This window comes from Athalia rosae, chromosome 5 (genome assembly GCF_917208135.1).
Source record: "Athalia rosae chromosome 5, iyAthRosa1.1, whole genome shotgun sequence".
In the NCBI taxonomy this organism is placed as follows: Eukaryota; Metazoa; Arthropoda; class Insecta; order Hymenoptera; family Athaliidae; genus Athalia; species Athalia rosae.
Window position 1 is genome coordinate 8598214 of NC_064030.1, and position 13538 is coordinate 8611751.

A 13538-nucleotide genomic window follows, 5' to 3' on the forward strand; every position below is an offset into this window, starting at 1 on the left:
AACCCACCTATCTCCAAGTACAATTATACCATATTACCTGCTCCGTAAGAAAATTTACACCAAATCTCGGAACGCCGTTCGCCGAGGGACAACGTGTTCGGTATGGATAAAAAAACCTAAATCGAGGTACGCCGTAGAAAAATTGAGAAAAATTGCCATGAAATAGTAAAAAAAAATGAAAAAAAAAAAAACCGTTCGCCCGCATCAATAAGTTTTCTTTAGAATTAGATACATTACACATAGACAGCCACGCACGGTTGAATAAGGTTGAGGTCGTTCGATATAAAAGTGTCAAGTTTTATTTACCAGATTTTTCGGTGCGATACAAATGTTGATGTCGCTATAATTAACGTGTATAGCCTCATTAGCCGTACGATAAATATAACGAATAGCAGATATCGGCTGACTGAAAATTTTAATTATCATCCAAAAATTTACTTCGACTAATTCTCAAGGGCGCCACACCGTGTGCGAGCACGTGGAAAACCCCTAGGACATACCCGAGTGCAGAATGAACACGCGCATACATATGTATATTCCATACGGGTCCGCGGCAAGAGCTGTGCTTCTGCTGTTGATACTGCGATAGAATATCATCGTATAACACGCACACGTGTTTCTCCGGTTGTATACGTGTACAGAGAAGGTTTCGCTCACATTCAAGCGAACAGAACTCGAGTGCCGCGGGAGACTTCTTGTAGTTTGGAGTCGCTCGCGCTATGCAGTCGTAGCCGGTCTCGCTCGCTTGCGGTAAGTCCAGATACTCGTGATCGTGGTTTTCCACAGGTATACACATACCTACCTGCCGACCGAGTAAATCGGATGACTCTTTTATTATTCACCTGTGTGTATCGTGCACGTTTTGGAAATTGAATGTACATATATATATATATTATTTGATTTTTTTTTCTCGCGCAGTGCAAATGTTACCCAAGTGTCGCCGTTCGATCGTACTTTAACGCGGTACCAGCAACGAAAGAAAGCTGACGAGTCGTACAGGATTAAAACGAAATAGCAGAAAAAAGAAGAGGAAAAAATTTCGGAAGCACGATGGGAAGACCCTAGAGATCGAACGTCAACTGATTGGTAAATCGAATAAATCCTTATAAACGATTTTAATCGATCGCTAAAATTTGAATAAATCACGGCTATCACGTGTTATGTCATTACGACGTGTACCGATGGTATTATTTAATCGTGTATTTCTCGTATCCAGGGTAACTGTATACTTATATACTATAAACGAAGGATTTTCTTTCACAACTTCTATCGTAACTCGATCTCTATATGGAGATATCGTGCATATATATATTTTTTTACGTAACGAGGTGCTATCCACCTGTTGAGTTTCTTTCACTAAAATATGAACTTCAAATTTTCCCGGGGTTGAATCGATTATCTTGCGTTCGTCGCACGCCGCAGTTCCGGCATCCGCTTTCTCGAATTATGGTCTGAACCACCATCGTACGAAACAAACCGCATCAGGAAATGCATTTTGAAAGGACAATGATGCGAAGAAGAAAAAAAAAAAAAATGTTTCTCTCTTCAATACAGGTATCATGCGAAAATTGATCACACCGCATAACGTGAGATATACTAATGATCGCTCTTGCGTACTCCAATTATTATATCGTATCACATTTTGTAACGCTACGTTGGAGATATTTTGTGAAAGGTTCAAGCGAATTATAAGAAGAAACAAAAGTCCGCTCAGTTACATTGTGCAACGGCAAAATTTAATCTTTCAATTTATGACTTTAATGTACGAACGAGATGAAAAGGTAAAAACCCACATGATTCTCATAGCTGTACACACTTAGCGATGGCATTGAATTTTCTCTGAACGCGAAACAAAAAGAACTCGATTAATTAATAACTCGACTTATTACACCGGAGAGTTCGAATACAGAAATCCGTCGAGTAGGAAATCGTTACCCTTGATTAGCTGATACCGTAATCAAATATACGGCGCGGTAGCTGGCAGCGTAAAGCCGGTTATTATAATAATATCGCCTGGATAAATGAGAAAAACATTATCAGGGCGATGCAAATTAGCAAGGATTATACCCGAACGGAGGAACGCGCAGGCTGCCTGAAAGTTCGGTTGCGCACTCACAGCCTTGAGCTCGTTACGTTCCTAAGTCAGAAGAGCCTCCGACGAAGTTCGTTTTCGCTCCTGCGGTGCAGAACACCCGAAACCCATCTATTTTGATCCCGATATATCGAGCAAACGGGGAGCCGAAAAGAGGTTGTGCGAATCCAAGGACGTCGTAAGCGGTGCTAAAGAAAAAAAACAAAAACAGAAGAAAATATACATATAATAATTTCACGTAACGAAACACCTACGACACCCCGATGTATGTTATTGTTGCCCGTAATGATACGACGTTATCTCGAATTTCTGAGTGCATATTGCAGGTTGTTTTTTTCATTTGCGCAACCTTCGACACGATCGCGAGGTGAAAATAACGAGGAAAAAATCCTTTCCATACGGACGTTTGCGAACGACACTTGTACGCCGCAGCGTGAAATAATGTTCGCTACGCGACGTCCCGATGCGATATGATCGATAAATTTCAATTTACCGCGTCTTCGTATAAAAAAATCGTCGCAACAACGATCGTTTTTTTTTTTTTTTTTTTTTTTTTTTTTTCCTAGCCTCCGATCGAATACTCATTAGCCGATTTTATAAGAGCGATTTTTATGAGCAACTATCAAATTGACACGATAGTCACGTGCACGTGAAACTTTCGCTCTGCATATAATACAATAATACGTGCTATCCAATTCGCCAGCCATGTAATCGAATGCCGAACGATATAAATATGTTCGGTTAATAAATATGTTCGACAGCACCCCGCGGTGCAGAGTTACACCCGATAATTATGCTACCGTTGTGCGAAAGAGTATCGAGTTGTCGATTTTGTTATACGAATCTTCGAATTTCTAACGTCTTTGTACGTACGAGCGATGATCGATCCGGCAATGAAGTAATCGGTTTTATATACCAAGCGCAGCGCGGTGACGCGCTAATGACAATCATATTGGGAAAGTATTTGTTGTACTCCGTAATCTATGGGGTCGTTGAGTGATGTGTATTTATAAATTTACGCAGCCAACCTACTTCGCTCGACACGCACAACGGAATTTTCTTCTCCGGAGGCAGATGTGTCGTCCGAAACAAAGTTAACTCGATCTGGTTTCGTGAGCCGCTTCCTCCGGGTCCTGCACCGTCAGCGTTTCGAATTCGATTGTACGTACCTCCCGCCGCTGCTTAAAAACATTCCTTTATCGCTCCACATTTTTAGCCATAAAAGGAGAAAAAAAATGCGAGTAAATCCTCATTGGAGAACGGTGATTTTCAATCGATCATAAAAACGATCGGTTTCCGCAAAAATTTCAATCAACATTATTACGGTCATTATTTGAAAAATATGCAACACCGTTCGCTGCCTGGTGAACGCACGTGCATACGTTAACGTATTTTATCGAACCAGGTGGTTAACTGCTATTAGAAATGCGTTAGGTACGCGTACCTACTCTGAATCGCTTATGCAGTTCAAATAACGCGATTAATTAACCCCGTTTTATCCCATTTGGTTATCGTTTTGCAAATACGCTGACGGAAATTTGTAGATATACGTCAGTTATGCGCTCTCTATAGGAAAGCCGTCCGCTGTAGATACTCTGCCGCAATCTCTTTTCACCGACTAAAAAAGAAATAAGATTTTTCAAACGCGCGAATATACATACGAATTGGATGAATTATTTTTTTATTTTTTTTTTTTTTACAGAAATCACAAAAAGACCAACAAACTGCCGACGAGTTAACGTTGTTATCTCCGGTCTAAAAAATTGTATATTATATATTTTGTTAGATTTTACGGCGCAGGAAGATAATATACGAGGTTATCTAAATACCGGTCCAATAAAGAAAAGAGAAAGAGGATGCAACGAAACAAAAAAACGCATCGAAATGCCTTTGACAAAAATTATTTTTTTTTTTATTTTTTCTTTCTATTGTACAACAACTTAATAATATCGAACGTAGAATGGCGACGATTCGTGATGTTCTTGTCAGTCAGATGTCTCCGGCAATCTCTCAGTCAGTGACCTTTACGTGGCATCGTATACATATATGTATATTTGTGCGCCCGTGATCACGAAGGGGAGAATATTTGAAACGGTTTTGCATAGGGGGACGTGATAGCCGAACGGAAATGAAATGAAGCTGGGTTCCGGTAGAGAATAACGAAGCAAATTTAACTTTCTTCAATACCAATCGCAATTATCTATACGTTCCAACTATTTCGTATACTACATACATGTATACAGATCGCGCTGATCGATTCGCACGTATTCCATGGGAGCAGCTTGAGACATTTGTTTCGAATAAATCGACGAGATACACGTTCTTGATAAACGTAATACAAGTCCCACTATCGTAAGCATAATTTTACGACGTATATCGTGCACGATAAAGAGCCCGCCTCGCAAGTACTACGTGTCTTCTTCATTTTTATTCTTCCGGGTAATATACGATTTGTATCAGATACCGCATGAACTCGTTGATAAAATCAGATCTTTCTCTCATCCGCAAAATTCGATTTACATATAGAAAATAAAACGAGCTGGCGTGCCTCGAGATCGGACGACGTATTTAACGACGCACGTTTATTATTTTGACGCGGGTATACATATAATAATTTACGACATGTCTCTCTGTGAAGTTTAACGTGATATACACACATGTAAGCAACGCAACTCCGGGCCACGTGCTCCATTATGATTAAGCTCAGAATTGTTCTGGAGGCTGTGACCTTTGGCACTAAACTGTCAAAGCGGTTCAGAGACCGATAATGGTCTTGGTGGCATCAGCGAAACGATGATGCCAGTAATACCGAACGCTATATACGAAAATGGAAATCAAAATTTTTGGTCCACGGCTCGAACGAATTAACTCGTAAAAGATTCCCTCCGTCAGGATTATCGTTATCGCGTCCGAAGCGTTGTTTTTCTTCGGGGGGATTCTTCTTTTTCTCCTACGCGCTGAAGTGGATTCAGATTATTTTTAAATCTACGAGTGCCCCTACGGTGTTTTTCTTTGAGCATAGTTATAGGCTGCCATGCATCGACACCTCGGACCACGTGAAGTAAATAAAAATTGAATGTCTCCGAGGGATTAAATGCGTGCCGGAAGTCACGGCTTTCCGCATATCTGTTGCCGTCAATCGATGCGTCAAAAAAATCGAATATCCCGCACACAGAATTTGCTGCGAATGCACATGAAAGCGGACCAAAACAAAAAAAAAAAGAAAAGGCAATGACAAAAAATGAAGAACACTAGTTTTGGCACGTGCTAATGGAATTGGTTTGCTGACGCCGCGCGGTATTCGAATCGTTTTTTTCGTAAACGACGAGACATTTATTTCATTCCGTGTATGGACTATTTCACAACAGAACATTAACCCCCCTTCGCCGGTGCTGCAGTTGCGATTTCGTAGCTCAAGTTTTTTTTCAAATCGCAAGGTATTACACGTATAATCTTAGAGCTTTATCCTTATAACGAGCAACGTAACCTACCGGTTGAATGCAAATGTATTCACGATTTATCTATCGCATTTCATATAGTATATGTACGTACAATTTTGCATACGCGATACTATATCTGAAGAAACGATCTTTTATTCCATTGTATTCCCTGGATTTAACGATCAGTGGCACAACGAGAGGAACGACTATACGAGAACCACCGTTCTGACCGTGATATTTCGACGAGTAACGATGACGCGAGGGATATACAATTTATCCGATCTATAACGAAATAAATTGCAAATTCACGACGTGTCGAATGCTTGCATTCGCCCACGATTCGCCAAAGTTCGCTTTTCACATCATTTTGCAAACGCAACGATATGAGCTTTCATTGAAACGGTATAACGACGTGCAGCTAATAATTTCTAGAAATCATGATACGAAATTTTCATCCTCTTGTCTTTTTTTTTCATCCCTTAATCTGACGAACTTTTCTCAAAAAATTTGGTTCTCTTCGACCCAGCTCTGGATGGTCGAAAAGTTTTTCTGAGAAAAGGAAAAAAATCCCGTTTTTATTTCGTGTATTCGTGTTACGGAGAGAATTAGCTCGTGCAGGCTGCATAATGATCATTGTCAACGCGCAGCATCTTCTCCCGACGCGGTGTGAAAGTGTTTATATACTATATGTCCTACGTATTGTGGCCAATCAGCATCCCACAATTCGAGGTGCTGTCGTAACAGCGTAAGTGTGTACGATTATGTGTATATATGTGAATCGTTGCATAACGGTAACACTGTAGATGCAAAGTATACCGGCTCCGTTTATAAGTTCAGCTCTATACGCTCAACTAAATCTGCAGTATGTACCGGTGCCGCGCATTATACGAAGACTGCGAAAACGATCGATCAAATTTGACGGGATTGATTTTTACCCCATTTCGCGATCACAATATGCTTTGATGAATTCATTATACTTCGATTAAAGTAATCTCGATAGCGTTTTCCGCCATTCCCTGTTACACTGCACGCTTTTTCGAAATTATTCTTGTCGCGCGATTCGGTATTGCGATTTTTTTTTTTTCTTTTTTTTTTCTTTTTTTTACTTGCTTCATTTTGTATACACATTCGCCAAAGTTGCTAACCGACGGAGATTGCCACATTTGTTATGTCTACATCTTATGTGATCATATTCACGCGTCGATTTGTTGCAGAATCTAATTTGCGATATAATCAGGAATGTTGAGATAATTTTTGCGGATTTATGTAACGTATACCGTCGCACCGAAAAATCAGGAATCGCTTATCGTTGATCTTTTGTTGTAACGGATAAAAATACGTCAGAGTCGTTCGCGATTCGAGCTCCGAAGTACCTACCTACCATGGGCAAGAAAAACGTCAGCAATAATATCAGCTGAAAACCGGCCTGTATACACGAGTTTAACGCTTCATCCAGGAAGTATATATTGTATAAAACCGCAATTTCTCTACTATACCGAAGAAACCTGAAATCCATTTTAATTTGAAACGAGCGTTGTACGGTGCGCATAAAAAATTTGGCTTCCAAAACCACTTCCGCAACAAAATTTCACACTACCTTGATCAACCTTTCGTGGTATCGCTCCCGATCCATATCTGATCGTAAAATACGATCAAGCGAAGAAAATTTCTCCGCGGTACGATATAGCTTTTTATCGAGCGATACGTACGAAGTCGGGGATTTTTTCGATGACTTGAACCTTTTGCAATTGGAGTAATTAAAGCTCTAATACTGACAATGAGTAAATAGTGCGCGCGCTTCGGATTTTAATGAGAATAAAATTGCGGTAATGCAGATGACGCGATTGTATGTATGCCACGTTGTAATTTGAAAAGCACTTTGATGAGTTGCTTGCCCTATTCACCTGCAATTTCGCAACTCGCGGAGTTTAGCGTGGAGTTTTAAAATAAGCTGCATAACAAAGGAAGAACACGATGAAGAACCTATAAAGGTCAATTGAAAATAACGCGAAGGGGGCGCGTTCAGGAATGCGAGGATCGCCCCCCGGTCGCACTCGTTGCTAATATACAGTATAGCAGCAGCGCGGGTGTGTCAGAATGTTTCACGAATTGTTGCAGACCCGTTTCAGACTTATGAACGACGAATCGAACGACGACCGGCCTGCGTCACGGTTTTATCCTCACCTTTGGATCGAGCACCGATCTAGTCTTACCTTATTAACACGTACCATCTATAGAGCTCGGGGTCCCGCACGAAGCGGGGCGAAGGCCGCGACACGAGACCGCGGTTAAAAGTATGCACAATACACGAATAACTTCGGTACTCACGTACAACACGCATTATGCCAAGAGACCGGTACCTAGACCTACATACGAGAAATTCTTACGAAAGAAACATAAGGCGGATCAAGATTTATGATATACCAAATGCCGCGGGTTACCGCTGGAAGTTTAGCACCTTGACCAGACCACGTAGCACATGATCCTGAAGTCCGAACCCTGAAGTATGACGACGGGGGTTTATTGTTTTTGTTGGAAAATTGTATTTCATTGTTTCAGGCACCATCCGCGTCAAGGATGCGAGGAAACGGGCGACTGCTACTGTCCGTAGCTTCGATTCTGTTGTTGATCGATGCGTCCGAAGCGCAAACACCGCGTCTTGGGGGTGCGGTGAATATTTTCAGCAGATACGGATACCTTAGTATCAGCATGAGAGTTGTGCCAAGGAATGACACGGAGAATTGGATATTTCGCGAGCCGACCTTGGACGTATTTCGCAACCCGGCTCCGGCGCCTCCGCGTACTGAGGATAAAAACGCCGTTCTTAAGGGGGATTTTCACATGGAATTTTGTGACAATATAAGGCAACTTCTGCAGGCTTATTTCAGAGATTTCTCATTCGAGAGACTCGACAGGCCTTGGAGAGCATTTACCGCTAGTTGGTCCCGCGCAGCAATCGCTAGGCACCTGGGTATCAACGCATCTTTCGCTACGGGCGATCATTGTTACGTCCTTGTCCGCGTTGCTCGATTCAGGGAAAGCAAAAGAATCAACGGACCCGTAGATTCGCTTATCCTGGACGAAGCCATCGCTAGAGAAGTCGAAAATGTCACCGTTGGCGATTACAGCAGCGTTATCCGATTCGTCCGGAACTTTGGATCTCATTATATATCCTCATACGTTACGGGAAATTCCTTGTATCAGGTAAAAGTTTCAAACCGCCTATTCTGAAGTTTTTTTTTTTTTTCATGCAAGACAAAGAATGACGAGAGTGATTAATCCTTACGATTCTTTGTCTATACGCGATAACAGGTGTTCGTGTACACGCCGCAGGTGTATTCACGGATAAAAGAACGTCTGAAAGCTCGAGGTGTTGGTGAACTTTCGACATCGGAATTGAACAATTTCTTTTCCCCTTGGTACGCGGAGCACATGGGTGCCATTCAATCGGCTAGTGGAAATCGATCGGTTGAGGCATGGGCGGTGGAACGACTTCGTGTACAATATTACATATTCACGTATGCAAGTTTGTTGAAACTTCACGGAGATGTACCTCTACTACGTCAGCTGGATTCCCTTCTTGGAAACGAGGCGCTTTTACAGCTTCAACTTCGCACCTTGGAACCGCTGTTCAAAAATCATCCAGCGCGGTTAGAATGGTTCCGTGAAATAATCGACAATTTTTTCAAACTTTGCGAAGTGAGCGTGTGACGAAACTTGCGCGGTAATTAGAAGATAATAATACATGATCAAATGAGGTGCAGACTAAAGAATACGGGAATAATGCGAAAAATTCTCGATTCAATCCATCGAACGTTGTTGTAATTAATTGTTGATATTTTAATGCATCAACTTTAACAGAGTGCTCTTTCGCAACGTTCGATCAAGGCATGCATCGCCGGGAAGAGGCAGTTTTCAAATAATTTCAAACGATATATGCGAAGACGTTTAACGAAATATGAATAATAACAACGAAGTGCAGCGGGCGTTGTGATGACGCTATTACCTATTATATATGATCGCAATTTTCGCGCTTCTTTTGTACAACTATACACCATTGATAAACATAAATTTAAACGTAATATCATAGATATATTTATATCTATCTATGGTAATATGCATATTGCAAATGCATTTGAACAACGTAGGTAAAAGGTGATTTTTAATCGACCTACGTTAATCTGCGTACATTAACGTTCCTCGTGACCGCCCATCGTTCACTATAAAAATCAGACTGATTAATTCTTTTACCCTGGTGTAACTTTTGTTTTTATCCGTTCTCCCCTAATCATAAAATATGAACGTATACAGCGTAGGTACGTACGTACGAAATAAATCACTGTTATTTTATTGTTACGAATAAGTATTTATTATTATAATCGTTAATACAAAACATTTTATACAAACATTTTTTCTTTTTTTTTTTTTTCTCAGTATATCACAAACATTGTTCGTAGGGCGTTTTGACCAAGCCGAATTCATAAAATTAATGACAAATTCAATGAAATCAAGATTTTATAAATCAGAACAAGATCTGTTCTAATCAATGTTTCTCATGTATCCTACAATTTTTATACATTTTATCTAAAGAATTAAAGTCTTTATATTGTTTGCATGCTTTTCGAATACGCATTCATAATTTATATTATGTTCTTTCGAATTCGTGATGGTGCTAGGTCCTTATCGGGTAAAATTTATTTTCAACAAACCGTTGAGAAATTATTATTTATTCTTCAAACAAGAATTATAAATATTATTGACGCGTGAATACCATCGGAAATATAACAAACATAACTTCATCGGCACAATCACTGCGATGAAAATTGGAATTTTATCTAAACCTAATTATACGATCCGCGTGTTGAAAAATTTCTCGTTGATTATAAAATATTCCTACCATCTGCTGCATGCGGTACTCACAGTCGAAAGGATGACGGATCAACGCTATTATAGGCGGGCCGATAAAAAAAAAAAAAATACTAAATCATTATTGAGTATTAATTAGTAACCAAGCATTACAACTGGAATAAATATTCCTTCCTTCGCTGACGCCAACAACTTTTATCTCGCGGAATTCTGATAACGTACGCATTCAAAGACGCATTAGCCATATATCAACGATATTCTTCCGACGCATTATTCAAGGCAAATAATATCGTGATTCGGGAATTATGATATTAACGGTAAACAAATGAGAAAGGTAAATGCAATAGAACATGCACTGGGGAAGGCCGCCCCGACAATAGGTACACAACGCAACAGAGATGAATAAACATTAAAAATTTTAACAATGTATATCATTGGAATAGACATATGCTTTCAGCAAAATGTTAGAACAATAAAATGAGGATTGTCTTTCATCAACGTGCAGTTTTATGTAAATTCATATTATTGAACATACAAATCACGGCGGTATTTACATAAGAATTATGAATAGAATATTTTTCAAAGAATCGGCACTGGGACGATCGAAGTTAGTATTACATTCCGGAGGCTCGAATATGCTTGTCACTAATGATACCGCCTCCACATGCAAAATATTATTGATTTTTTTATTACTTAAACGTAGAGCGATGTGGTAATATTACTGTTAATAGAGAATTCAATGAGTCGCTTATGTTGATGCCATAAGAAAATCGTATTTTAAAAACCTCTTGACTGAAAATATCTCGAGATGAAAGGTGTTGGTGTTAGAACCGAAGAATGATTATGAAATCCCATGGAAATCGAACGCCAGTATTCGTGTTTCCTATATTCAGTGAAATATCTTTAATCCGTCTTTTTAAATATTAACAATTTTGCGCTAGCTTGTTGATCACGGCCTAATTTTTTCCCGTTGACCACCAATACAACCGGAGTTTCCACTCGTATCGACTTGAAGTCAAAATTCTGTAAAACCAAATGAACAAAAGTAAACTTACCAGCAAAAGTCTGAAAAATTTAAGTTAGTGAATAATTTCAAGAGATAAAACTAACGTTATCTTTGAAAGAGAAGTGCTGGTGAGTCAAAAACGGTTCAGGAATAACGACTGTGTCTCCTACGGTAACACCTCGTCCTTTTGCCCAATTATACACAGTGACTGCAACGCAGGTTTTGTCAGCATCCATCAAGCAGAATGTACTAGTTTAAAAAAAAAATATGAGATTACGTTCAACTCAAATATTACTCAACTAAGCCCTTGTAACTTACAAAGGTACACAATCTGGGTCTTGGATCCAACACACCACTTTCCCATAAGTAACTTTTTCCACGTTTATACCCGGAGATAGATCTGACAGGGGAAGTAGATCTAATTTCACGGATTTGTCTCCTAGGGTGTACGAACCACCCTTGTATGGTCCTAAGTGTTTCGTATCTAGTCCCTGGTAATCAGAAAGGTATGTCATTCGAATTTTTTTGACATATTTTTAGTTTCAGCTATTCATTTTTTAACATGTTACCTGTAACATCTGATGAAGTTTCTTGGCCTTTAATCTTCCTTTGGTGTTGGTCAAATCTTGTAAATCTTTCAGATACTTCAAGAATTGTTGCTGCTTGTTTCGCGGTGTTTCCCATGTTGGATCTAATAGCATTGCTTGTTCAAACGACTCTAATGCCAGTTTATACTCTTCCTCATATTTTAAAGCCTAGTACACAAATAAATCAATTGAAAATTCATCTCCATCAGTTGGTCAGTTCATACTCACGATTGCTTTGTTGTAAAATAAATCTGGATTGCTTTTTGCTACAATATCCTTTTCCTGTAAAAGTATACGCACACCATGAACATAATCACATCGCTATTAGGATCTGATCTGTGTAGTCTTGCACAATAATCAGTATTGTCGAATTCACTTACAGCCTGAGAATAAGCTGACATACATTGTCGAAGAGTTTTTGGATTTTGTGTGATAGTAAAAAACGAAGACAAGTGAGCATTTCCTAATATAGCCCATGATGTTCCATCCGAGGTATCCAGAGCAACAGCTTCTTTAGCATACTCCAGCCCCTGCTGCACGTTATTAATTTTTTGCTCATGATTGCTGGCTGGCTCTTGTCTAAGAACCATTGACAAGTTACGGAGAGATACCTTATTCTTCCCCTGTAAATGCACTGCTTAGATTTTAAATTGTAATGAACGTGCTATTGAATTCAATTACAACGCACATGGGGCAAGGCACCAACGAAACAGTTTTTCGCTTGCTGAATGTCGTCGTTCTTCCAATAGCATTCACCAAGCTCGTTCCAAGCATCGACCAAATTTGGTTCAAGTTTTACTGCCTTACAGAGAAATTCTTCTGCCTGAGGTACGTAACGATCTACGACATTAAAGGTTCTCCCCTTGAGATAATAGTACTTGGCACGCGCTCCATCGATCTCGTAACCTTTGTACTCGTCAAATTTATTTAGAGTGTTTCGCATCTCTTTTTCTACATCACTACTCTTTTTAATTGCATTGTCAATCGAGTGATTGACAAAGTAGTGGTCACGAAATAGGTAAAGAGATTTGACTCGTTCCTAGAAGGATAAAATACCATCAAATTGATAGGACAATTTTAGAGGATTACGTAGATAGATTTCTACGTTATATGCATGGGTTAGTGATAACGGTTGAGTAATGGTGTTGTAGATATTTTATTTGGGTTTGAAGCATTAAAAATCAACGGATATTTACTGTCAAAACGACAATGGGGTCTTCTTTGACAGCAGCCGGAATTTTTGCACCCGCAACAACCTTATCATCGATAACTTCAGACATTCTTTGCAATCATCCATTCGTTAGTCACCTAACTTAGTGCATTCAATTTTATTACAATAAATCCCACAAATTGGATATCGATTTATACAATAAATATTTTTTTTCTACGGGGTTGCAAGCTGACAAATTTGAATATTTACTTATTTTAGGTTATAGTATTAAATTAACACAAATGGGTATGAAACTGTCAGATCCTGGAGAACGATGGCATGACAGAGTCGCTGATGAACAAAAACTTCTGATCCTTTCGCCACCAATTGGCAGTCT

The 13538-nt window shown here is 39.5% G+C and overlaps 2 protein-coding genes and 1 long non-coding RNA gene across 4 annotated transcripts; 1 reads left to right on the plus strand and 2 right to left on the minus strand.

Moving 5' to 3' along the window:
* The first annotated feature begins 623 nt into the window (after positions 1–623).
* On the plus strand, positions 624–9888 carry LOC105690184 (torso-like protein). Of its 2 annotated transcripts, none has more exons than XM_012407778.3 (4): positions 624–750; positions 919–1086; positions 8092–8736; positions 8845–9888. In XM_012407778.3, the coding sequence occupies exons 3-4, from the start codon at positions 8110–8112 to the stop codon at positions 9241–9243; spliced, it is 1026 nt and encodes a 341-aa protein (XP_012263201.1). In that variant the 5' UTR covers positions 624–750; positions 919–1086; positions 8092–8109; the 3' UTR covers positions 9244–9888. The 2 variants fall into 2 exon arrangements, with proteins under 2 accessions (XP_012263201.1, XP_048512152.1); XM_048656195.1 differs by having other exon boundaries at positions 707–844.
* LOC125501134 lies at positions 689–4915 on the minus strand. Its single transcript, XR_007278652.1, has 3 exons — positions 3125–4915; positions 2068–2280; positions 689–802 (listed from the first exon to the last, which is right to left on the minus strand). It is a non-coding gene; the product is annotated as an uncharacterized LOC125501134 (long non-coding RNA).
* On the minus strand, positions 9878–13510 carry LOC105690183 (tetratricopeptide repeat protein 5-like). The gene is made up of 8 exons (XM_012407775.3): positions 13188–13510; positions 12680–13030; positions 12372–12614; positions 12220–12273; positions 11974–12159; positions 11723–11895; positions 11509–11653; positions 9878–11421 (listed from the first exon to the last, which is right to left on the minus strand). The coding sequence occupies exons 1-8, from the start codon at positions 13269–13271 to the stop codon at positions 11302–11304; spliced, it is 1356 nt and encodes a 451-aa protein (XP_012263198.2). The 5' UTR covers positions 13272–13510; the 3' UTR covers positions 9878–11301.
* Positions 13511–13538: the final 28 nt, after the last annotated feature.

Coding starts and splice junctions, on each gene's coding strand:
- LOC105690184 (XM_012407778.3), top strand. CDS start 8,110: ATGCGAGGAAACGGGCGACTGCTACTGTCCGTAGCTTCGATTCTGTTG. Junction 8,737..8,844: donor CGGGAAATTCCTTGTATCAG/GTAAAAGTTTCA, acceptor ACGCGATAACAG/GTGTTCGTGTACACGCCGCA.
- LOC105690183 (XM_012407775.3), bottom strand. CDS start 13,271: ATGTCTGAAGTTATCGATGATAAGGTTGTTGCGGGTGCAAAAATTCCG. Junction 12,160..12,219: donor TATTTTACAACAAAGCAATC/GTGAGTATGAAC, acceptor TTTGTGTACTAG/GCTTTAAAATATGAGGAAGA. Junction 11,896..11,973: donor AACTTCATCAGATGTTACAG/GTAACATGTTAA, acceptor TCTGATTACCAG/GGACTAGATACGAAACACTT.